This window comes from Mustelus asterias, chromosome 21 (genome assembly GCF_964213995.1).
Source record: "Mustelus asterias chromosome 21, sMusAst1.hap1.1, whole genome shotgun sequence".
NCBI lineage: Eukaryota > Metazoa > Chordata > Chondrichthyes > Carcharhiniformes > Triakidae > Mustelus > Mustelus asterias.
The window spans coordinates 74236041-74260786 of record NC_135821.1 but is presented as its reverse complement, the minus strand read 5'-3'; the positions used below and the strand labels follow the sequence as shown (position 1 = coordinate 74260786).

Genomic DNA, 24746 nt, shown 5'->3' with positions numbered 1-24746 from the left:
CCACCCTACTAACATGCCCTTTTACCTTCAGAGATCTATAGACAAACACGCCAAGGTCCCTTCGTTCCTCAGAACTTCCTAGTGTCATGCCGTTCATTGAATACTTCCTTGTCAAATTACTCCTTCCAAAGTGTGTTGCCTCACACTTTTCAGTGTTAAATTCCATCTGCCACTTATCTGCCTATTAGACCATCCCGTCTGTATCTTCCTGTGGCCTCATTGTTAACCATCCTGTCAATCTTTGTGTCATCTGCAAACATACTAATCCTGCCCCCCACATAGTCATCAATGTCGTTTATATAAATGACAAATAATAGGGGGCTCAGCACAGAGTGGTATCCCTGTGGTACGCCACTGGACACTGGTTTCCAGTCACGAAAGCAGTCTTCTGTCATCACCCTCTGTCTCTGACAACTAGCCAATTTTGAATCAATTTTAGCAAATTACCCTGTATCCCATGTGCATTTGCCTTCTTTATAAGTCTCCCACGTGTAACCTTGTCGAAGGCTTTGCTGAAATCCATGTAAACTACATCGATTGCACTACCCCTATCTACACACCTGGTCATCTCCTCAAAAAATTAAATCAAATTTGTTAGGCATGACCTCCCTCTGATCAAGCCATGCTAACTATCCCTGATCAAGCTTTGCCTCTCCAAGTGGAGATAGATGCTCTCCTTCAGAATTTTCTCTAATAGTTTCTCTACCACTGATGTGAAACTCACTGGTCTGCAGTTCTCTGGTTTATCTCTACAACCCTTCTTAAATAATGGAACCACATTAGCTGTTCTCCAGTCCTCTGGCACATTCCTCGTGGTCAGAGAGGAATTAAAAATTTGGGTTAGAGCCCTTGTAGTCTCCCCCCCTTGTCTCCCACAGCAGCCTGGGACACAATTCATCTGGACCTGGAGATTTGTCCACTTTTAAGCTTGCCAACACCTCCAATACCTTGTCATTCCCTATGTCAATTTGCTCAAGAACCTCACAGTCTCTCTCTCTGAGTTCCATACTTTCATACTTGGGATGAATGTGATCAAAGGTTATGGGGAAAAAGCAGGACTAAGCTATTGAGTTGGATGATCAGCCATGATCGTAATGAATGGCGGAGCAGGCTCGAAGGGCCAAATGGCCTCCTCCTGCTCCTATCTTCTACGTTTCTATGTTTTTGTCCTCATTCTGTTGTGTGAAGACGAATGTGAAGTATTCATTCAACACTCTACCGATGTCGATATCTACCCCTGTGGCGTCAGAATGTTTTGTAGATAAATCTCCTGAAGTGACTTGGGTTGTTTTGAGATGTTAAAGGCGCTATATCACAAGTTGTCATTGCAGAACCTAAAACAAACCCGAGGCCTCTCAGTCCATTTGTAAGGGATTCAACACCTGTTTTAGGAAGTGGCCAAGAATACCTCAAAACTGTGATGGTTCAATTTTGGACCAGAGGGTAATTGATTCTGAAATTGGGTCTTATTGCATCCATTTTATGTTGTTAATACGAGCGTTATGAGCTTCGATCTTCCCCCCATTTATATAGCTACTTCCACCATCATTCCTGGTGCAGCAATGCAGATCCTAGCAATTTTCCACATCAAATGAAAAATCTCCTAAATTCTTCTGTTCTCTCTCATGAGTGGAAAACACTGAAAACAAGGAGATAGCCTAAGGGTACAAATTGTTGGCATTTCATCCTCGACTTTAAATCAATTCTCGAAGATTACATGCCGTTGAGAAGCTTGTGTTAATTTGCAAGTGTGGGTGGATTATCAGATTTTGATTTTGCACATTTGTAGAATTATCCATCCTGTATTAAATATATATATATAAATTGTGCCTTTTCTGAATATGTACATTTATTTATTTCATTTAGTACGAAACACGAAAACTAGTTTCATTTTTCTGAGATTTACATGGCATGCCACTCTAAGCCTTGATCTAGTGACCTGGTTAATAATATTCTCCAGCAAACATATTGAAACTATAAACAAAACCTGCAGATTCAGCTGTAACGTTATACCATCATAGGTTGTTCAGCTAAATTTCTGATTTCTGAGAGCGCTATCCCCTCTGAGGAAAGATTAAATCGGCTGTGACTATTTTCCTTGGAGTTCAGAAGAATGAGAGGTGATCTCATTGAAAGTTGTAAAATTAAGAACATTGGCAATAGGAGCAGGAGGATGCCATTCAGCCCTTTGAGCCTGCTCCCCCATTCAATGAGATTGAGGCTGGTCTTCGACTTCAACACTATTTTCCTGCACTATCCCCAAAGATGTTTTTGATATGTCGAAATCTATTGATCTCAGTCTAAAACATTATTAATGCCTGATCCTCAGCAGCTCTCTGGCACAGAGGATTCCAGAGATTCACTACCATTTGGGTGAAGAAATTCCTCCTCATCTCTGCCCTAAATGGTCTAGCCCTTATCCTGATAATGTGAGTGAGGGGATCTTAAGGGTTGACACCCTCAAGATCCCTTCAGTCTCCAAATTCTTGGCTTCACATGCTGTGCAGACCTAATTCTGAGAGGGCTTGACAGGGTAGATGCTGGGAACTTGCTTCACTTGGTTGGAAAATCCAGAACGAGGGATTACAGTCACTGGTTAATGGGTTATCCATTTAGGACTGAAATAAGGAACAGTTTCTTCTCTCAGAGAGTTGCCCATCTTTGGAATTGCCAACCTCAGAGAGCCATTGGTGCTCATTTGTTGAGCATAGTCAAGCCTGAGATTGATAGATTATTGGATACTAGGGCAAATATGAGTTACGGAGATAGGGCAAGAGAGTAGAGTTGATTTGGAAGATCCGCCATGATCTGAATAAATGGTGGAGAAGCTCACATGAGGCTTGGCTGAGGGTCTAGGCAGCTATTAGAATACTAGAACACCTGCTCTCCAAAGGAAACATTGTTTGCATATCAGTTCAGGCTCTCAGATTTCTCTGTCACAATGTTTGTTTACAAAAGTTAAGTGATTTTGAGGATTTGTGGCTTTTGAGATTTCAAAGGGCCTGGTTGATTGATACTTTTATTAGCTTGTAGTACAGACTTTCTTTTCGAACATTGGAAAATGTATCACTGAAATATTTTCTTCAAAGTATTTTTGTACACATCCCACTATGCAGTGTAGTGTACGTCAATGGACATGGAAGTTTCATAGCTTGGCTTCGGGGGCATGAAGAAGACCTTTTCAACTTACCTTGTAAAAGGTCCACTCATGCAGACTAGGATTCACAACTCTGCTGAGGGTTTGTGAACCATGACTCTTTAAAAACCTGGCCCAATTCCATGAAAACTGTGGAAGAGGTGATGATATTCAATCTCTGCAATGGAGCCAGTCAGGTTGGGAGTGCTGGATGTGATCCCACCTGCCATCTTTCATAGAAGTATTATAGAATCCCTACAGCGCAGAATGAAGCCATTCGGCACATCGAGTCTGTACTAACCACAATCCCACCCAGGCCCTATTTTCGCAACCCTACACATTTACCTTGCTAATCCCCCTGTCACTAAGGGTCAATTTAGCATGGCCAATCAACCTAACCTGCACATCTTTGGACTGTGGGAGGAAACCGGAGCACCCGGAGGAAACCCACGCAAACACGGGGAGAATGTGCAAACTCCACACAGACAGTGACCCGAGGCCAGAATTGAGCCTGGGACCCTGGCGCTGTGAGGCAGCAGTACTAACCACTGTGCCACCATGCCGTCCTTTAAAGGACTCCTGAGTCAACCTGCCTCGGTGAGAACCTAGGCCATGGTCTCAGGCTGCGGAAATTTAAACTACTGTTTTCTTGATCTCAGGGAACAGATTAAACAGCAAATGTTTTCTTGTGAACCTGAGATCATAAATGGAGGGTTCCAAGAGGTTAACTACTTCAAAAATATTTAAATGCACATTTACATATTTCCTGTATCACCCAGATAGCAGTTTTCTTAATAAAAAACAAAGCAACCAAATACTTTCACAGACGATTCACAACGTGACAGTTAGACACTTAAAATGTCACAACTTTCAATAGATTATCCGAGCACTACATAATCAGCGATGACTGCTGGTGTGCTGAGTACTTGACTTAGGATCCATTAGGTAAATAGATAGTTAAATCTAAGCAGTGTCACATGCTAGACAAACCGCCACCACAAAACTCTTTAGTCTGTGCAGTATTGCATCCAGATGCTAACATACAACTTGCACACACACCAGATGCAATGGTTCAGTCAGCCTGGATTACTTTGCACAATATGTGATACACACTAAGCATAACGGCATCTTTCAGTGTACAGACGCGATTCACACCAAACGCCTCAAGGTTGGAAAACAAACAAACATTTTTGAAGTATGCTTGTTAAAAAACTCCTTTATCGAAAAAGGAAATATGTTGGGCCTTCTTGTGAAAGGCAATGACTGAAGAGAAGCTGAACTAATTTAGTGTGTAGATTTTAAAACTGGATATTGGCTTTAAAAAAATGTTACTTTGGTAAATGGTGTAAGAAGGTGAGAAATAGGAGCAGGAGTAAACCATCGGAGGTTAACGGCCCCTCAAGCTTACTCTAAAATTCAGGAAGATCAACACCAACCTGGAACCTCCCACCCACACTTTTCTCTCCAACCTCTCTTACAGTCCAAACTGTTGCCATCTCAGCCTTCAACATACTCATCAACTGAGCATCCACAGCCCTCTGCGGGAGAGAATTCCAAAGATTCACAACTCTCTGAGTGAAGAAATCTGAGTCTGAAATGGCTGACCTATTATCCTAAGACAATGGGTGGATTGCTACCTGGTCCTGGGTAACATGACTAGAGCTCCGGGGGGGCGTGGGGGGGCATCAGGAATGGTCTCTGACATGGTCTCACTTGTGGGGATGTTTCCCATTACAAAGAACAAAGAACAGTACAGCTCAGCTGCCAACCCAACCGAGGGCAGCCAACTTGAATAGTTAAAGACCCAATGAGGGTGGTTCTCCCAAATTGCCAGAATTTTGCCAATGGGGAAGCAACATGGAATCCTCTGAGCAGCTTCACGGGGAGGGGGAGTTGGGTGGTGGGCATCATCAGAGCTAGAGTCACTTTGGCACAGGGCTGATGGCGGGGGTTTCCCCTCTGTTCTCTGGGGCCTCTCTGCTTGGCCCATGTGAAAATATCTACATAATGCCCTCTCTCTATTTTGAGGTGTTCTCATGTTCTCCTTGATGTCTCAGCAGACACCATCACGGTGAATAGTGCAGCTGAGGATGTGGAACGGCCTGCCAGCATGGAAGGTTCACTCACCGTCCTCAGTTTGCCATGTTCCCAACCTGCTGACTTTTAATTGCCTCCTCCTGCCAACATTGTAGATGAAGTCCTGCCTCTCTCCTGAGCAGAAACTACCCAGCAACAAGACCACTATTACTTTGCAGAGTCCAGGACTAGACTCATTGGGCAAGATTTTACCAAATGCCTCACAATACCTACCCTGTCAAACCCCAAGTGCTTTTATATGTTTCATTATATATGCAGCACTGCAGCTGTAGTCTCATCAAAGCTACACAACTGCAACAAGATGACCATATTCCTATACTTGAAATCCCTTGTTATACAAGTTACCTTCCTAATTTCTTGAAGTCCTCAAAGTTAGAGGACGGGATTTTCTGGCCATGCTCACCCCAAGACTGGAAAATCCCACCTGAGGTCAAAGGACCTTTGCATGGTCTGCTCCCCGCCCGCTCTGATTTCCGTGGTGCACGGGACGGGAAAATTCCACCCAGAGAGTCTGCAAGCACTACGTCTTGACGAGTGCTTATCTCGTCAAGGGCTATGAACATAGTTACAAAGGCAAACTGAAAAGTAGCCAGTATTTTATGCAACAGTAACAAAGTGAAAACTTTGCAAAGTTTGCATTATTGACACTTTATCCATTGACTACCAGGCATCAGCTTAGCTCAGTTGGTAATATTCTGAATCAGAAGGTCGCAGTGGGTTCAAATCCCACTTAGGGAACGCTGCATTATCAATAATGCATTTTTGGACAAGCTGCGAGTCTGGAGTTCTGTCAGCCTCTTGAGAAGAAAAGGTCTTACAGAGAACACCAAGGGCAGCACGGTGGCACACTGGGTAGCCTCACAGAGCCAGGGACCGGTGTTCAATTCCAGTCCTGGGTGACTGTGTGGAGTTTGCACGTTATCCCCATGTCCTGATGCTCTGGTTTCCTCCCACACTACAAAGATGTGTGGGTTAGGTTGATTGGCCATGCTAAATTGCCCCTTAGCATCAGGGGGGGGATTAGCAGGGTAAATACATGGGGTTCCAGGGATAGGGCCTGGGTGGGTTTGTTGTTGGTGCAGGCTTGATGGGCCAAATGGCCTCCTTGTGCACTGTGGGGAGTCAATGATTCTGGAATCATGAATAACGCTCTTTCCCAGATCAACAAAAACAGATTAACAGACCATTCATCTCAGTAACGACATTTCAAAATGTTGTGAAGTGCTTTGCGACACAATAGGGCACTATATCTATGCAAACTTAGTTCCTTTCTTATTTAAGCAAATTGCTGGAAAAAACCCCACAGCACCATGTCCCAGGAGAGAGGAATCCAAGTATGCATATCTAATATAATTGAAAACAGGCGTTCTGAATCTTTACACTGGTGTTCTTGCAGCACAAACAATCATATACTCGCATCTGGTGGTTCCATTTTTGCCAAAATAGAAGCTTAAATAGAAGGGTATAAACAGATGATAAAGGTTATGTTATGTCAGCTTTTCTATAAGGAAAGAATGTCCTAAAGATCTTTCTCAATGACTTTTTTAAAATGCCTCCCACTTGTAAGAAATTGCCTCTTGTCCTGTGAACCAAAGCTGCAATAATTCCTGGACAGGCATCACTCTTGAATCTTTAATGCCTGTCTGTTTTTCCTGGCTGCAGTAACTTTGTTTACTAAAACTCTAGCAGTACATCCTGGGAAAGTATATCCTGAAAAATCCTAACTTTGAGACTTTGGGGCGGCACAGTGGCACAGGGGTTAGCACTGCTGTCTCACAGCTCCAGGGACCCGGGTTCAATTCCCGGCTCAGGTCACTGTATGTGTGGAGTTTGCATGTTCTCCCCGTGTCTGCGTGGGTTTCCTCCGGGCGCTCCGGTTTCCTCCCACAGTCCAAAGATGTGCAGGTCAGGTGGATTGGCCATGCCAAATTGCCCCTTAGTGTCAGGGAACTAGGGTCTAGGGTAACTGCATGAGGTTATGGGGATAGGGCCTCAGTGGAATTGTGGTTGGTGCAGACTCGATGGGCCGAATGGCCTTCTTCTGCACTGTAGGATTCTATAATTCTATAAGACAAAGAAGGAAAGTTGCAAATACCAAGTGTGGTTTTAACCAATTCACAGTATATATATCTGAAAAGTTGTAGATTATTATTGACGCTACTTTGGATCAAACTGAGGGAAGGTCCACGGAACAAACTCTGATAATAGGTCTGTTTGCAGAAGTTTAAAGTTTATTTATTAGGCTTACATTAACATTGCAATGAAGTTACTGTGAAAATCCCCCAGTTGCCACACCCCGGCCCTGTTCGGATACACTGAGGGAGAATTTAGCATGGCCAATGCACCTAACCAGCACGTCTTTCGGACTGTGGGAGGAAACCAGAGCACTCAAAGGAAACACATGCTGACACGGGGAGAACATGCAAACTCTGCACAGACAGTGATTCAAGCCAGCAATCGAACCTGGGTCCCTGGCACTGTGAGGCACCAGTTTTAATCACTGTGCCACTGTGTTCCTATTAAAATCAGCACTTTTTCTCCCTTCCCCTCCCCTCCTTGTTAGGATTTAATCTCAGGGCAAGATATTCAACTGTGGAAAGTCAGCTGAGTCCCAGTACTGGGTTAATGTAAACCTACTTGTGACAATAGTAAATAAACTAAAAAAAAACACACTAATTGGAACTTAGAAACACCCTTATCTACCCTTTCCAAAACAAGCACACTTATTGCAGACATTAAGGGAAAGGAATTTTTATCTCTCTCCCCCTGCCTGTGACAGTGTATTTAGTAGATTTCAGAGCCAAATGATTTGTATATAAATGGAATTTGAATCTATATTTCATGCAGCTCAAAGAGCTTATGGCAATGCCCTTAATGCAAATTAGAAACAATTTTCAATTCCATTGTATTAAACAACTGCAACTGCTACCCTTATCTTGCACAGAGTTGCATACAAAATGGAACAAAAAATATAAGCATGACTTGAATAGTGGAACGTGTACATAATTAAACTCCATTTATCACAGCTTGTCTTGTGGCATAGTGGTGTACCCCAACCTCTGAGATAAAACCTCCAGGTCGTCGGCCTTTTGGCTAAGATCAAGTGTAGTGTGGATCGCCTGCACTTGGTTGAGGTCATTGGGTTGCGCTGGGGCTTCATATGTTTCATATGAAGCAATATTTAAAAGCGGCATCTCGGCCTTTTGGCTAAGATGCAAATGAGCTCAAGTCTTGGAGGAGGATCCTCCCCCTTCTCCAATCAGCTTGACTCATGTAGATCAGGCCCAGGACAGGGTGGTTTTGGTCTCCCGCCCTGTCTTGTCAGCCTGGATCGGAAATGTCTCAACTTGTTGAGACTCTGAATTGGATTTGATTTGATTGAATTGGAAAAGTATAAAAAAAAACCTCCAGGTCGCTTCACGGCCTTTTGGCTAAGATCAAGTGTAGTATCTGTTCTTATCAGTGTAGTTATGCGGATGCTGCGCTTGGTTGAGGTCATTAGGTTACATTGAAGCTTCATATGTTTCATATGAAGCAATTTTTAAAAGCGGCATCTAGGCCTTTTGGCTAAGATGCAAATGAGCTCAAGTCTTGGAGGAGGAATTGCTTTCCCTCCTCCAATCAGCTTGGCTCATGTAGATCAGGCCCAGGACAGGGTAAATGGTCGCTTGCCCTGTCTTGTCAGCCTGGATCAGAAATGTCTCAACTTGTTGAGACTCTGAATTGGATTTGATTTGATTGAATTGGAAAAGTACAAAAAAAAACCTCCAGGTGGCCTTTTGGCTAAGATCAAGTGTAGTATGGATAGGATGCTGCACTTGGTTGAGGTCATTAGGTTACATTTAAGTTTCATATTCATATGAAGCAATTTTTTAAAGCGGCATCTCGGCCTTTTGGCTAAGATGCAAATGAGATCCAGCCTTGGAGGAGGAACCCTGCCCCTCCTCCAATCAGCTGGGCTCATGTAGATCAGGCCCAAGACAGGTGTGAAGGCCCTGTCTTGTCAGCCTGGATCGGAAATGTCTCAACTTGTTGAGACTCTGAATTGGATTTGATTTGACTGAATTGGAAAAGTATTAAAAAAAACTCCAGGTCCCACCATGGGACTTGGTGGTCACGGAAGACGCATCCTTAATATGGCCGAACATGTTGACTATCGACCTGAAAATTCTTCCAGTCCACCTGTGGCAGATGTTAAGAGCGGGAGAGTCTCTTGGTCAGACAGTATCCGTGTGACAACTGCAGTACAACAGGCTGCTCATGTTAAAAGACTCCATGTAGAGTCATAGAGGTTTACAGCATGGAAACAGGCCCTTCGGCTCAACTTGTCCATGCTGCCCTTTTCTTTTAAACCCTTAAGCTAATCCCAATTGCCTGCATTTGGCCCATATCCCTCTATACCGATCTTACCCATGCAACTGTTTAAATGTTTTTTAAAACACAAAATTGTACCCGCCTCTACTACTACCTCTGGCAGCTTGTTCCAGACACTCACCACCCTCTGTGTGAAAAAATTGCCCCTCTGGACACTTTTGTATCTCTCCCCTCTCACCTTAAACCTATGCCCTCTAGTTTTAGACTCCCCTACCTTTGGGAAAAGATGTTGGCTATCTAGCTGATCTATGCCCCTCATTATTTTATAGACCTCTATAAGATCATCCCACAGCCTTCTACGCTCCAGAGAAAAAAGTCCCAGTCTATCCAGCCGCTCCTTATAACTCAAACCAGGTGCAGGTTCTTGTCATGGGATGGACTAAAGAAAGAACAATGAACAAAGAACAATACAGACCAGGCACAGGCCCTTCAATCCACCAACCTGCACCGACAAAAATGCCTTCCTAAACTAAAGACCTTTTGCCTCTACGCAGTCCATATCCCTCTATTCCCTGCCTCTTCATGTATCTGTCAAGGTGTCTGTCTCTTAAACATTGCTATTGTATCTATTTCTACCACCTCCTCTGGCAGCGCACTCGAGCCACTTACCACCCTGTGGCGAGTGCCCTCCATGCTTTGAGGGTCAATTAGAAAGGTACAACTGAGCTTTTCTGTAATAGGGATCAAAAATTTAACCACAATTGTATTGAATTAAGCTACCTTTAAATGCTCCGTAATGGTAGAGTTTCTGGATAATCGCTGTTTAGTCTTCATTTACTGTTGAAACATTGTTTAGAGCAACTACTGGGTAAATACCAGCAATTCTGCATGGTGAAGTTTCCCCATTATTTAGAGATGAGACTAACTCCTATATACTTCCATTAGTGTTCGCATTCATTGAAGTTCCTTTTCATGGTCAGCACCTTGTTTGGAACATAACTGAAAATATGTCCCTAATATTTATCGAGGCAAGCACTTGGAGAGGGGGAGTTACAGTGGAAAGGCCAGAAGTATTGTGTGCAGTTTTGATCTATTGTGTGCAGTTTTGGTCTCCTAGTCTGAGGAAGGACATTCTTACCCTTGAGGGAATCCAGCAAATGTTCACCGGACTGATTCCCAGAATGGCAGGACTGACATATGAAAAGAGACTGGATTGACTGGGCTTGTACTCACTGGAATTTAGATTATTAGAGAGGAGATCTCATAGAAACATATAAAATCCTGATGGGACTGGACAGGCTAGATGTGGGAAAAATGTTCCCAATGTTGGGGAAGTCCAGGACTAGGGGTCGCAGTCTAAGAATAAGGGGTAAGCCATTCAGGACTGAGATGAGGAAGGACTTCTTCACTCAGAGAGTTGTGAACCTGTGGAATTCTCTACCACAGAAAGCTGTTGGGGCCAGTTCGTTAGATATGTTCAAGAGGGAGCTGGGTGTGGTCCTTGCGGCTAAAGGGATCAAGGGGGCTGGAGAGAAAGTGGGAGTGGGGATACTGGAAGTGCATGATCAGCCGTGATCATATTGAATGATGGTGCAGGCTCAAAGGGCCGAATGGCCTCCTCCTGCATCTATTTTCAATGTTCCTATGTTTCCCCAAATACCTGTCAGTTTTAATTGCAGCCCATGTTTCTTTCTCCGGGTTTGCCACCTGAGCATGTAGGTGCCTGGGGGAATGTTGGTGGATTTGGAGCATGTAGGTGCAGTGTTATGGGATGGGGGTGACTGAGGTCGATAGGGGCGAGCAGATAGATTGCAAGGTGAAAGCTTGTGGTGGACGGGAGAGGGGAGGAGTTGGTGACTGCAGAGCTGGTGGGCTCTGCCAGAATATATGGTCATTTAAAGATAGCTTTGTTGGAGGAAACTCTCCTGCTTCACCTGGCCCACAAGCAGTGCCATAAAGGCACTTACCTGATGAATGCTGTCCTTCTCATCCCTCTCTACCTATCACTTCCTCAGAGGTCAGAGAAACCTGGCTAGCATTAGTTAAAAATGGAAAGTTGGGGGGAACTCAAGGTGAATTGGTTTAAGGTTTGAGAATTTTCGTCTTTTAACTTCACACCCGATCCAAACCCACCCATTTTTTGCCAGTTAGAATGACTCACAATGGGTCAACACAATCTATAGGGTACTTGGTACTAATCTATTCTGAGACTGCGCTGAAAGAGTTACTTAAAAAAACTTCAGCACAGGCACTAAAGCTCACATTTACAGTGTTCAAACAAGCAAATGCCCTTTGGCCCTTCAAGTCTGTACCTTCCACTTTCCAAGCGTATTTTACACTGACATGTATTCTGTCCCACCAATGTAATTGCCTGGGGGAAAATGGAATATTAATATTCTCTGACATAAAGGTAAGATAACAAAATTCTGGAATATTTATCCATTTCAAAGCCTTCATCTAAGACTTTCACAAGTAATGCTTTATGCAGCAGTGGGATGGTGTATTATACATTTAAAAGGGTTGCAGGCTGCTTTAAGAGCTGATCACATGATTTGATGGTAGTGTCATTAGGGTGTTGGCAGATGCTGTTGTTTGACTTTCAGTTTCGTACTCTGTGCGGTGCAGAGAACATCTCTTTCAATAAAACCTGTGGTGTGTTAGCTTGAATCTATGTGTGCAAGCCACGTCTTTTCTTTCTGCGTTAAACCCACAACCCCTAACATAGTTAGAATACTACATGGTGTCATGGTGTTAGAGAAAATCTCCATTACAAGGGAGGAAGTGTTAGGTTTTTTAGGGAACATTAAAACTGACAAAGCCCCAGGGCCTGATGGCATCTATCCTAGACTGCTCAGGGAGACGAGAGATGAAATTGCTGGGCCTCTGACGGAAATCTTTGTCACTTCTTTGGACACAGGTGAGGTCCCTGATGATTGGAGGATAGCGAATGTGGTCCCATTGTTTAAGAAGGGTAGCAGGGATAACCTGGGAAATTATAGGTCCGTGAGCTTGACGTCCGTGGTAGGGAAGTTGTTGGAGAGGATTCTTAGAGACAGGATGTATGTGCATTTAGAACGAAACAATCTCATTAGTGACAGACAGCATGGTTTTGTAAGTGGGAGGTCGTGCCTTACAAATTTGGTGGAGTGTTTTGAGGAAGTGACAAAAACGGTTGACGAAGGAAGGGCCGTGGATGTCGTCTATATGGATTTCAGTAAGGCATTTGACAAAGTCCCACATGGCAGGTTGGTTAAGAAGGTTAAGGCTTATGGGATACAAGGAGAAGTGGCTAGATGGGTGGAGAACTGGCTTGGCCATAGGAGACAGAGGGTAGCGGTCGAAGGGTCTTTTTCCGGCTGGAGGTCTGTGACCAGTGGTGTTCCGCAGGGCTCTGTACGGGGACCTCTGCTATTTGTGATATATATAAATGATTTGGAAGAAGGTGTAACTGATGTTATCAGCAAGTTTGCGGATGACACGAAGATGGCTGGACTTGCGGATAGCGAAGAGCATTGTCGGGCAATACAGCAGGATATAGATAGGCTGGAAAATTGAACGGCGAGGTGGCAGATGGAATTTAATCCAGATAAATGCGAAGAGATGCATTTTGGAAGAAATAATGTAGGGAGGAGTTATACAATAAATGGCAGAGCCATCATGAGTATAGAAACACAGAGGGACCTAGGTGTGCAAGTCCACAAATCCTTGAAGGTGGCAACACAGGTGGAGAAGGTGGTGAAGAAGGCATATGGTATGCTTGCCTTTATAGGACGGGGTATAGAGTATAAAAGCTGGAGTCTGATGATGCAGCTGTATAGAACGCTGGTTAGGCCACATTTGGAGTACTGCGTTCAGTTCTGGTTGCTGCACTACCAGAAGGACGTGGAGACGTTAGAGAGAGAGCAGTGAAGGTTTACCAAGATGTTGCCTGGTATGGAGGGTCTTAGCTATGAGGAGAGATTGGGTAAACTGGGGTTGTTCTCCCTGGAAAGACGGAGAATGAGGGGAGATCTAATAGAGGTGTACAAGATTATGAAGGAGATAGATAGGGTGAACGGTGGGAAGCTTTTTCCCAGATCAGAAGTGACGATCACGAGGGGTCACGGGCTCAAGGTGAGAGGGGCGAAGTATAACTCAGCTATCAGAGGGACGTTTTTTACACAGAGAGTGGTGGGGGCCTGGAATGCGCTGCCAAGTAGGGTGGTGGAGGCAGACATGCTGACATCATTTAAGACTTACCTGGATAGTCACATGAGAAGCCTGGGAATGGAGGGATACAAACGAATGTTCTAGTTGGACCAAGGAGCGGCACAGACTTGGAGGGCCGAAGGGCCTGTTTCCTGTGCTGTACTGTTCTTTGTTCTTCTTTGTTCTTTGTTCATGGGCTATGGGAATAAGGGGCTGGATGGGATTATGGTCGGTGCAGACTCGACGGGCCAAATGGCCTCCTTCTGCACTGTAGGGATTCTATGATTTGGACGATCCCAATATTTCAGAGTCTTCAAATTCACCATGCATCAACTCTACAATTATACTGGAGTAGCCAGAACCCACGCTCAGTGTCTGAGATAGTGATGCAGGTCAGGGGTGGGGGAGGTGCTCGTGGTAGAGATAGTAAGTTAAACTGATGCTTCACATCAGACATCAAGATGACACAGACACTATGCCATTTCTTAGTTTTGTGTATCTTCACACTCTTTTCCCCTTTGGAGTGTTGGAAGGATTTTTTGCAGGTTGATTAACAAGCTGCTCTGGGCCAGGCCGCTGCCCCTTCCATCGCCAACAAGACCTGGAATGTGGCTTAAACCCGGAGTCTTCTGGCTGAGAGGCTCCCAACTGAACACTCAGGCTCCCGGTATTGTACTGAGGAGTCAAAGCTGCAGCTCTCGAAATTAGTCACTTCATTGTCACTATCTTTGGGGAGTTATTAGAACCAACAATGGTGTTGCAGATTTGAGTAGCAGCTAAAATAACATTATTCTTTAAAATACATGAAGGGTAATGAATCTGTTCATTATTTGTTCTTGGAATGCTCCCATTCACACGTACACAGTAATAGACGCCAATAATCATCGGTACAGGAAGTGCTGTATTTTATTTTAAATAAGCTTGATTGGGATATGCCATCATTGAAATCATAGAACAAAAATGTTCTGGCAACCTGGTAACCCTAAATAAAGCACATTGTGAAAATATTTGTGAGTCATCAAATGTGCTACAGTGTTGTAAAGGCAGGCCAGAATTTTCTGGCTGTTTACACCAGCGGCATCTTCTGGTCCCACCGATGGTGCAACCCCGGTGGAGTCAATGGGCAATCCCATCGGCAGCAGCGAGACCCAGAAGATCCCACCACTGACAAACGGTGCACCCCCCCACCCCCGCGGAACTCCCTCCCTAACAGCACTGTGGGCGTTCAGCAAGGCAGCTCACCACCACCTTCTCAAGGGAAATTAGGGATGGGCAATAAATACTGGCCTAGCCAGCGACACCCACATCCCATAAACAAATTTTTAAAATTATTTCTGTGCGGTCTTCTGGCAATTTTCATTACGCAAAAAAATTAAATGATTGTTTAGTAACTACAAACCGTAAGGATGAAACGAAAGTGGCTTTGAATAGTTCTGTACCCTTCAGATTAACCAACGGTCTGGAAAATGTTCTGATTTATCTGCGATCTCAAAGTATTTACTGATGAATTTTATATTAGATCTGTCTTTTGTAGCCATCAGTGCAAGTACTGACAGCCAGCGATTCTGCGCCTTGATGAAAAGGCTGAATGAACTCTGATTACAGCACGATTATTAAAAAGCACAATTCCTGCCCTAAGGGCAATTCTTTATTTCTTCCTGCCGAGTCTCAGCTCCACAAACAACCTTGTCTCCCTTTAGAATCTTGCTGAGGTCGCTGTGCTTCATAGAATCCCTACAGTGCAGAAGGAGGCCATTTGGCCCATCAGGTCTGTACTGACCGCAATCCCACCCAGGCCCTATTCTGGCAACCCCATGCATGTTCCCTGCTAATCCCCCTGACACTAGGGTCAATTTAGCATGGCCGATCCACCTAACCCACAAACCTTTGGACTGTGGGAGGAAACCGGAGCACCCGGAGGAAACCCATGCACACACGGGGAGAACGTGCAAACTCCACACAAACAGTGACCCAAGGGTGGAATTGAATCTGGGACTCTGGCGCTGTGAGGCAGCCGCGCTAACCACTGTGCCACCGTGCTTCTTACAACGTGGTAGTGTGGAACATGAATATTACTGAAAAGAGAGACATAGGCTGGGATTTTACCATCCTGCCCGCCTCGGGAATCGTAGCGGGCGAGGGGCGGACCACCGAAAGGCCCGTTGATCTCGGGTGGCATTTTATGGTTTCGGGACAAAGGGGGCTGTAAAATCCCGCCCATATTGCCAAAACTTTTCATCTTGCACTCATTGGGACAAATGCATGAATACCAAATTTCAAACACTCATGACAGTTTATACTACAGGAGACAAGATAATTGGTTAGCCCATCGTTTGAAATTTGACATTCTTGCATTTGTCCTGATGAATGCAAGATGAAAAGCTTCGACAACATCTTTAAAGGTGAGAAGACGCCGGCGTTGGACTGGGGTAAACACAGTAAGAAGTCTCACAACACCAGGTTAAAGTCCAACAGGTTTATTTGGTAGCAAATGCCACTAGCTTTCAGAGCGCTGCCCCTTCGTCAGGTAAGTGGGAGATCTGTTCACAAACAGGGCATATAAAGACACAAACTCAATTTACAGAATAATGATTGGAATGCGAGTCTTTACAGCTAATCAAGTCTTAAAGGTACAGACAATGTGAGTGGAGAGAGCATTAAACACAGGTTAAAGAGGTGAGTATTGTCTCCAGACAGGACAGTTAGTGAGATTCTGCAAGTCCAGGCAAGTCGTGGGGGTTACAGATAGTGTGACATGAACCCAAGATCCCTGTTGAGGACGTCCTCATGTGTGCGGAATTTGGCTATCAGTCTCTGTTCAGCGACTCTGCGTTGTCATGTGTCGTGAAGGCTGCCTTGGAGAACGCTTACCCGAAGATCAGAGGCCAAATGCCCGTGATCGCTGAAGTGTTCCCCAACAGGAAGAGAACAGTCTTGCCTGGTGATTGTCGAGCGGTGTTCATTCATCCATTGTTGTAGCGTCTGCATGGTTTCCCCAATGGACCATGCCTCGGGACATCCTTTCCTGCAGCGTACCAGGTAGACAACGTTGGCCGAGTTGCAAGAGTATGTACCGTGTACCTGGTGGATGGTGTTTTCAGTGAGATGATGGCATCCACGTCGATGATCCGGCAAGTCTTGCAGAGGTTGCTGTGGCAGGGTTGTGTGGTGACATGGTCACTGTTCTCCTGAAGGCTGGGTAAGTTTTCTGTGGACAATGGTCTGTTTGAGGTTGTGCGGTTGATTGAAGGCAAGAAGTGGGGGTGTGGGGATAGCCTTGGCGAGATGTTCGTCTTCATCAATGACATGTTGAAGGCTCCGGAGAAGATGCCGTAGCTTCTCCGCTCCGGGGATGTACTGGACGACAAAGGGTACTCTGTCCACCGTGTCCCGTGTTTGTCTTCTGAGGAGGTTGGTGCGGTTTTTCGCTGTGGCGCGTCGGAACTGTCGATCGATGAGTCGAGCGCCATATCCTGTTCTTATGAGGGCATCTTTCAGCATCTGGAGGTGTCTGTTGCGATCCTCCTCATCCGAGCAGATCCTGTGTATACGGAGGGCTTGTCCGTAGGGGATGGCTTCTTTAACGTGTTTAGGGTGGAAGCTGGAGAAGTGGAGCATCGTGAGGTTATCCGTGGGCTTGCGGTACAGTGAGTTGCTGAGGTGACCGTCCTTAATGGAGATTCGTGTGTCCAATAATGCAACCGAGCAACAATCGGGCAATGGGACCCTGTGCGAGAACCTCTCCGGCTATATTGAGGGCATCCTGAAACCCATTGTACAAAGAACCCCCAGCTTTTGTCGCGACACTACGGACTTCCTACAGAAACTCAGTGCACATGGAGCAGTTGAACCAGGAGCACTCCTCGTCACAATGGATGTCTCGGCACTCTACACCAGCATCCCCCACGATGATGGCATTGCTGCAACTGCCTCAGTATTCAACGCCGACAACTGCCAGTTTCCAGATGCAATTTTACAACTCATTCGCTTCATCCTGGACCACAATGTCTTCACCTTCAACAACCAGTTCTTCATCCAGACACACGGAACAGCCATGGGGACCAAATTTGCACTTCAATATGCCAACATCTTCATGCACAGGTTCGAACGAGACTTCTTCACCGCACAGGACCTTCAACCGATGCTATACACTAGATACATCGATGACATTTTCTTCCTTTGGACTCATGGTGAGCAATCACTGAAACAACTATATGATGACATCAACAAGTTCCATCCCACCATCAGACTCACCGTGGACTACTCTCCGGAATCGGTTGTATTCTTGGACACACGCATCTCCATTAAGGACGGTCACCTCAGCGTCTCACTGTATCGCAAGCCCACGGATAACCTCATGATGCTCCACTTCTCCAGCTTCCACCCTAAACACGTTCAAGAAGCCATCCCCTATGGACAAGCCCTCCGAATACACAGGATCTGCTCAGATGTGGAGGATCGCAACAGACACCTCCAGACGCTGAAAGATGCCCTCATAAGAACAGGATATGGCGCTCAACTTATCGATCGACATTGTCATTGATGAAGATGAACATCTTGCCAAGGCCATCCCCACACTCCCACTTCTTGCCTTCAATCAACCGCACAACCTCAAACAGACCATTGTCCGCAGCAAACTACCCAGCCTTCAGGAGAACAGTGACCACGACACCACACAACCCTGCCACAGCAACCTCTGCAAGACTTGCCGGATCATCGACGTGGATGCCATCATCTCACGTGAGGACACCATCCACCAGGCACACGGTACATACTCTTGCAACTCGGCCAATGTTGTCTACCTGATACGCTGCAAGAAAGGATGTCCCGAGGCATGGTACATTGGGGAAACCATGCAGACGCTACGACAACGGATGAATGAACACCGCTCGACAGTCATCAGGCAAGACTGTTCTCTTCCTGTTGGGGAACACTTCAGCGGTCACGGGCATTCAGCCTCTGATCTTCGGGTAAGCGTTCTCCAAGGCGGCCTTCACGACACACGACAACGCAGAGTCGCTGAGCAGAGACTGATAGCCAAGTTCCGCACACATGAGGACGGCCTCAACAGGGATCTTGGGTTCATGTCACACTATCTGTAACTCCCACGACTTGCCTGGACTTGCAGAATCTCACTAACTGTCCTGTCTGGAGACAATACACATCTCTTTAACCTGTGCTTAACGCTCTCTCCACTCACATTGTCTGTACCTTTAAGACTTGATTAGCTGTAAAGACTCGCATTCCAATCATTATTCTGTAAATTGAGTTTGTGTCTTTATATGCCCTGTTTGTGAACAGATCTCCCACTCACCTGACGAAGGAGCAGCGCTCTGAAAGCTAGTGGCTTTTGCTGCCAAATAAACCTGTTGCACTTTAACCTGGTGTTGTGAGACTTCTTACTCTTTTGAAAGGAACAGTCTTCTTCTATCTGAATGGTGAGTGTCAACAAGGAATTTCATCATTGGATAGCAAAGGTGATTGAGTTTGATTCTGTCTCACTCCATGTCCATGCATGCAGACATTCAATAGGGACTAATGGTAGCAATCACGAGAAGGAAAGTTAAGAAATAGGAGAAGGATAGTTAAGAAAGCCACCAACACCTCTACCTTCTCAGAAGACTAAGGAAATTTGGCATGTCAGCTACGACTCTCACCAGCTTTTACAGATGCACCATAGAAAGCATTCTTTCTGGTTGTATCACAGCTTGGTATGGGCTCCTGCTCTGCCCAAGACTGCAAGAAACTGCAAAAGGTCATGAATGTAGCCCAATCCATCACGCAAACCAGCCTCCCATCCATTGACTCTGTCTACACTTCCCGCTGCCTTGGCAAAGCAGCCAGCATAATTAAGGACCCCACGCACCCCGGACATTCTCTCTTCCACCTTCTTCCTTCGGGAAAAAGATTAAAAAGTCTGAGGTCACGTACCAACCGACTCAAGAACAGCTTCTTCCCTGCTGCTATCAGGCTTTTGAATGGACCTACGTTGCATTAAGTTGATCTTTCTCTCCACCCTAGCTATGTCTGTCACCCTACATTCTGCACTCTCTCATTTCCTTCTCTATGAACGGTATGCTTTGTCTGTGTAGCACGCAAGAAACAACACTTTTCACTGTATGTTAATACATGTGACAATAATAAATCAAATCAAATCAAGGAGCACTGGATAACCTTTCCCCTTGTCGGCAAGATGTTGGAAAAAATTATAAGGGATAGGATTTATAGTTATTTGGAGAGTAATGAATTGATAGGTGATAGTCAGCATGGTTTTGTGGCAGGTAGGTCGTGCCTTACTAACCTTATTGAGTTTTTTGAGAAAGTGACCAAGGAGGTGGATGGGGGCAAGGCAGTGGACGTGGTATATATGGATTTTAGTAAGGCGTTTGATAAGGTTCACCATGGTAGGCTTCTGCAGAAAATGCAGATGTATGGGATTGGGGGTGATCTAGGAAATTGGATCAGGAATTGGCTAGCGGATAGGAAACAGAGGGTGGTGGTTGATAGTAAATATTCATCATGGAGTGCGGTTACAAGTGGTGTACCTCAGGGATCTGTTTTGGGGCCACTGCTGTTTGTAATATTTATTAATGATCTGGATGAGGGTATAGTTGGGTGGATTAGCAAATTTGCTGATGACACCAAAGTCGGTGGTGTGGTAGACAGTGAGGAAGGGTGTCGTAGTTTGCAGGAAGACTTAGACAGGTTGCAAAGTTGGGCCGAGAGGTGGCGGATGGAGTTTAATGCGGAGAAGTGTGAGGTAATTCACTTTGGTAGGAATAACAGATGTGTTGAGTATAGGGCTAACGGGAGGACTTTGAATAGTGTGGAGGAGCAGAGGGATCTAGGTGTATGTGTGCATAGATCCCTGAAAGTTGGGAATCAAGTAGATAAGGTTGTTAAGAAGGCATATGGTGTCTTGGCGTTTATTGGTAGGGGGATTGAATTTAGGAGTCGTAGCGTTATGTTGCAACTGTACACAACTCTGGTGCGGCCGCACTTGGAGTACTGTGTGCAGTTCTGGTCCCCACATTACAGGAAGGATGTGGAGGCTTTGGAGAGGGTGCAGAGGAGGTTTACCAGGATGTTGCCTGGTATGGAGGGGAGATCCTATGAGGAGAGGCTGAGGGATTTGGGATTGTTTTCGCTGGAAAGGCGGCGGCTAAGAGGGGATCTTATTGAAACATATAAGATGATTAGAGGTTTAGATAGGATGGATAGTGATAGCCTTTTTCCTCTGATGGAGAAATCCAGCACGAGGGGGCATGGCTTTAAATTGAGGGGGGGTAGTTATAGAACCGATGTCAGGGGTAGGTTCTTTACCCAGAGGGTGGTGAGGGATTGGAATGCCCTGCCAGCATCAGTTGTAAATGCGCCTAGTTTGGGGGCGTTTAAGAGATCCGTAGATAGGTTCATGGACGAAAAGAAATTGGTTTAGGTTGGAGGGTCACAGTTTTTTTTTAACTGGTCGGTGCAACATCGTGGGCCGAAGGGCCTGTTCTGCGCTGTAATGTTCTATGTTCTATGTTCCCTAGCCTGAGGATGCAGACAAAGGGCAGTATTTAACTCAGGTGATGGGTTTTGCACAATAGCTGCAGTGCCAGAGAGAAACTCGCGTTGCCCTCTTTGGGGAAGGCCCACCATATCAGGTGCTAATCAGGCATTTAAGTGGCCAGTGGTGGACCTTCCCTGGGAACAGCAGTGAAGGAACAGCTATCACTGTGGTGTAATTTTTCAGTGCATTGTTAAGCTTTATGAAACATCAATTATGTCCTTGCATTGATTTCACTTCCACCTTTGGCATTAGCAAGTGACCAGTCTTCTTAATTGAAATTAGCAAAAGAGATAACAACCACAAGCTTCATTAAATTAAAAAAAAGTTACTCAATATTGTACTAACTTTCGCGGGGCAGCACGGTGGCACAGTGGTTAGCTCATAGTACCAGGGAGCTGGGTTTGATTCCTGGCTTGGGTCACTGTCTGTGCGGAGTCTGCACGTTCTCCCCGTGTCTGCGTGGGTTTCCTCCGGGTGCACCGGTTTCCTCCCACAGTCCGAAAGACGTGCTGGTTAGTCATGTCCACGCTAAATTCTCCCTCAGTGTACCCGAACAGGCACCGGAGTGTGGTGACGAGGGGATTTTCACAGTAACCTCATTGTGGTGTGAATGTAAGCCTACTTGTGACATTAATAAATAAACTTTAAACTTGTTGAACGCTTTAGCCCACAGGAATCAGCAGAATCTGACCTTTAGATAAGGCAACGTTCACTGGTGCTTATTTCTGCGCTCCTACCTAGCGACTATCTGGCAGCACATTTGAGAAATTCTGTTCACTGAACAAATCAAGAAGTGAAAATCATCTTCTCGGAAGGATGTGAATTCCAATTGGTTAGAAGCTGAGCTGGGAATGGTAACAGCTAGTATACAGTGTTGTACAATTGCATATTTGTAATGCCTGTTGTATTCTAAATCATAACTAATTCTCACATCTCCCTGCGGAACCTTTCCATGACACGTTCACACCTGATAAAACTGCTCAGTACTGGGCCCCCCCACCACCATGAAATGGTATAACCATGATTTATCTGACATATGTGCTTGTAATTCAAGATTGAACTACACTCTGAAGAATCATTGTTCAACATTCTCTTAAGGTTAACGTGCAGGTTCAGTCGGCAGTTAGGAAGGCAAATGCAATGTTAGCATTCATGTCGAGAGGGCTAGAATACAAGAGCAGGGATGTACTTCTGAGGCTGTATAAAGCTCTGGTCAGACGCCATTTGGAGTAATGTGAGCAGTTTTGGGGCCCATATCTAAGGAAAGATGAGCTGGCCTTGGAAAGGGTCCATAGGAGGTTCACAAGAATGATCCCTGGAATGAAGAGCTTGTCATTTGAGGAACGGTTGAGGATTCTAGGTCTGCACTCGTTGGAGTTTAGCAAGATGAGGGGGGATCTTATTGAAACTTTCAGGATACTGCAAGGCCTGGATAGAATGGACATGGAGAGGATGTTTCCATTAGTAGGAAAAACTAGAACCAGAGGGCACAACCTCAGGCTAAAGGGACAATCCTTTAAAACAGAGATGAGGAGGAATTTCTTCAGCCAGAGAGTGGTGAATCTGTGGAACTCTTTGCCGCAGAGGGCGATGGAGGCCAGGTCATTGAGTGTCTTTTAGGCAGAGATAGATAGGTTCTTGATTAATAAGGGGATCAGGGGTTATGGAGAAAAGACAGGAGAATGGGGATGAGAAGAATATCAGCCATGATTGAATGGCGGAGCAGACTCGATGGGCCGAGTGACCTAATTCTGCTCCTATGTCTTATAGTGGGAGTCAGTTTAACCCAATTGGCTGGATGGCTGGTTAGTGATACAGAGCAATACCCACAGGGCGGATTCAATTCCCGTACCGGCTGAGGTCATTCATGAAGGCCCCGCCTTCTCAACCTTGCCCCTCGCCTGAGGTGTGGTGATCCTCAGGTTAAATCACCACCAGTCAGCTCTCTCCCTCAAAGGGAGAACAGTCTCCCTTTGTTATCTTTACTTTGCTTTGCTTAGGAACAATCTTCACTTTGATAAAGACAGAAATTCACCAAAATAACTGTGAGAAGTAAATATCGAAAAGACCATTTCAGGACAAATAGGGTTAATAATTGTTCTGCTGTTGGGATTGTAAGTGTGCATCACTATGTTGCAATCCATCTGACAAGGGATTAATGAATACTTTACAGCTGTATATAAAGAAATGACCTCACATGTCATCAGTGGAGTTAGAAATTGATGTTTACAGGAACAAAGTTGTTCAAGGCATCTAAACATCGAAGCAGCATCTACCAGCCCCCCTTCAAAGGCATCTTGCTGAGGCCCCTCGTCCATAGAAACGCTCATTAAACGTCACTGAATGGAACTAGTCTGCCCCTGCCCTTCCAATGCGATTCAACAGAAACGCAAATCAATAAATAACCCCTGCATCTGGTTTCAGCTTTATTATTGTCAAAAGTAGGCTTATATTAACACTGCAATGAAGTTACTATGAAAATCCCCTACACTCCGGCACCTGTTCGGGTACACTGAGGGAGAATTTAGCATGGCCAATGCACCTAACCAGCACGTCTTTCGGCCTGTGGGAGGAAACCGGAGCACCCGGAGGAAACCCACGCAGACACGGGTAGAACGTGCAGACTCCATACAGACAGTCACCCCAAGGCCAGAATTGAACTCGGGTCCCTGATGCTGTGAGGCAGCAGTGCTAACCACTGTGCCACCGTGCCACCCAACAGGATGCCCTTAATAGACTGCTTTCACAGTCGATCACTTTTACTTCAGTGAAACATTCACCCTCACTAAAATATAACTCATATCATCAATGGGACTGCTCTATGTATCATCAAAAATAGTATCCCAACCAAAATCTCACATTGCCACAGCAAACCCATCGCTTTCATACTGTCCAGAACGGCTGCATGGCAATGCACTTCTTACTCCATTTTCTTAACATACTTGGTTCTATTTATAAACTTGTGTTGGAGGATAAAATCCATTGACAAATGTAATCAGTCCATTAGCTCCTTACCATAGCTGTCATTAGCAGATGACGGAGTATAGATTTTCAATGAACTGGATGAACAGTCCTCTGCGTACTCAATATCCAAGTCACCCAACCTCAGGATTATGCTCTTCCCTGATGCAACACGCAGCTCCCATTGACAGAATGTGTGATTCGGGTAGGTGCCAGGGTAGTTCCTGGAAGTCAGAGTACCACTTTCGGGGCCAATGACTGTATGCCCACATCCATCACCTGAATGAAGAGTGAAAAAAATCACAATAAATCTCCAGGTACAAGTCACGAATGGTCGGGATAACATTTCTATTTTAGCTATTTCATTTTATACAGAGTGGACAACCTTGTTACAATAGCAAACAAAGTCTTTCCCCAAACATGTTCAGAATTTATTTTCGAGGCAAAAAAGAAAGGCACTGAAGGTGTCACAAATTTGAAGCAAAAACAGAAAAT

General features: G+C 45.2%; 1 protein-coding gene and 1 pseudogene across 1 annotated transcript in view; one reads left to right on the top strand and one right to left on the bottom strand.

Annotated features, from left to right (window-relative positions):
• LOC144509413 (discoidin, CUB and LCCL domain-containing protein 1) overlaps positions 1-24746 on the bottom strand; it is a 147560-nt gene that overhangs the window by 97856 nt on the left and 24958 nt on the right. The window contains exon 2 of the mRNA XM_078238258.1: positions 24306-24530. Coding sequence (XP_078094384.1) covers positions 24306-24530 — 225 coding nt within the window. The remainder of the gene's footprint in view (positions 1-24305; positions 24531-24746) is intronic.
• LOC144509589 (U2 spliceosomal RNA) lies at positions 8645-8867 on the top strand (annotated as a pseudogene).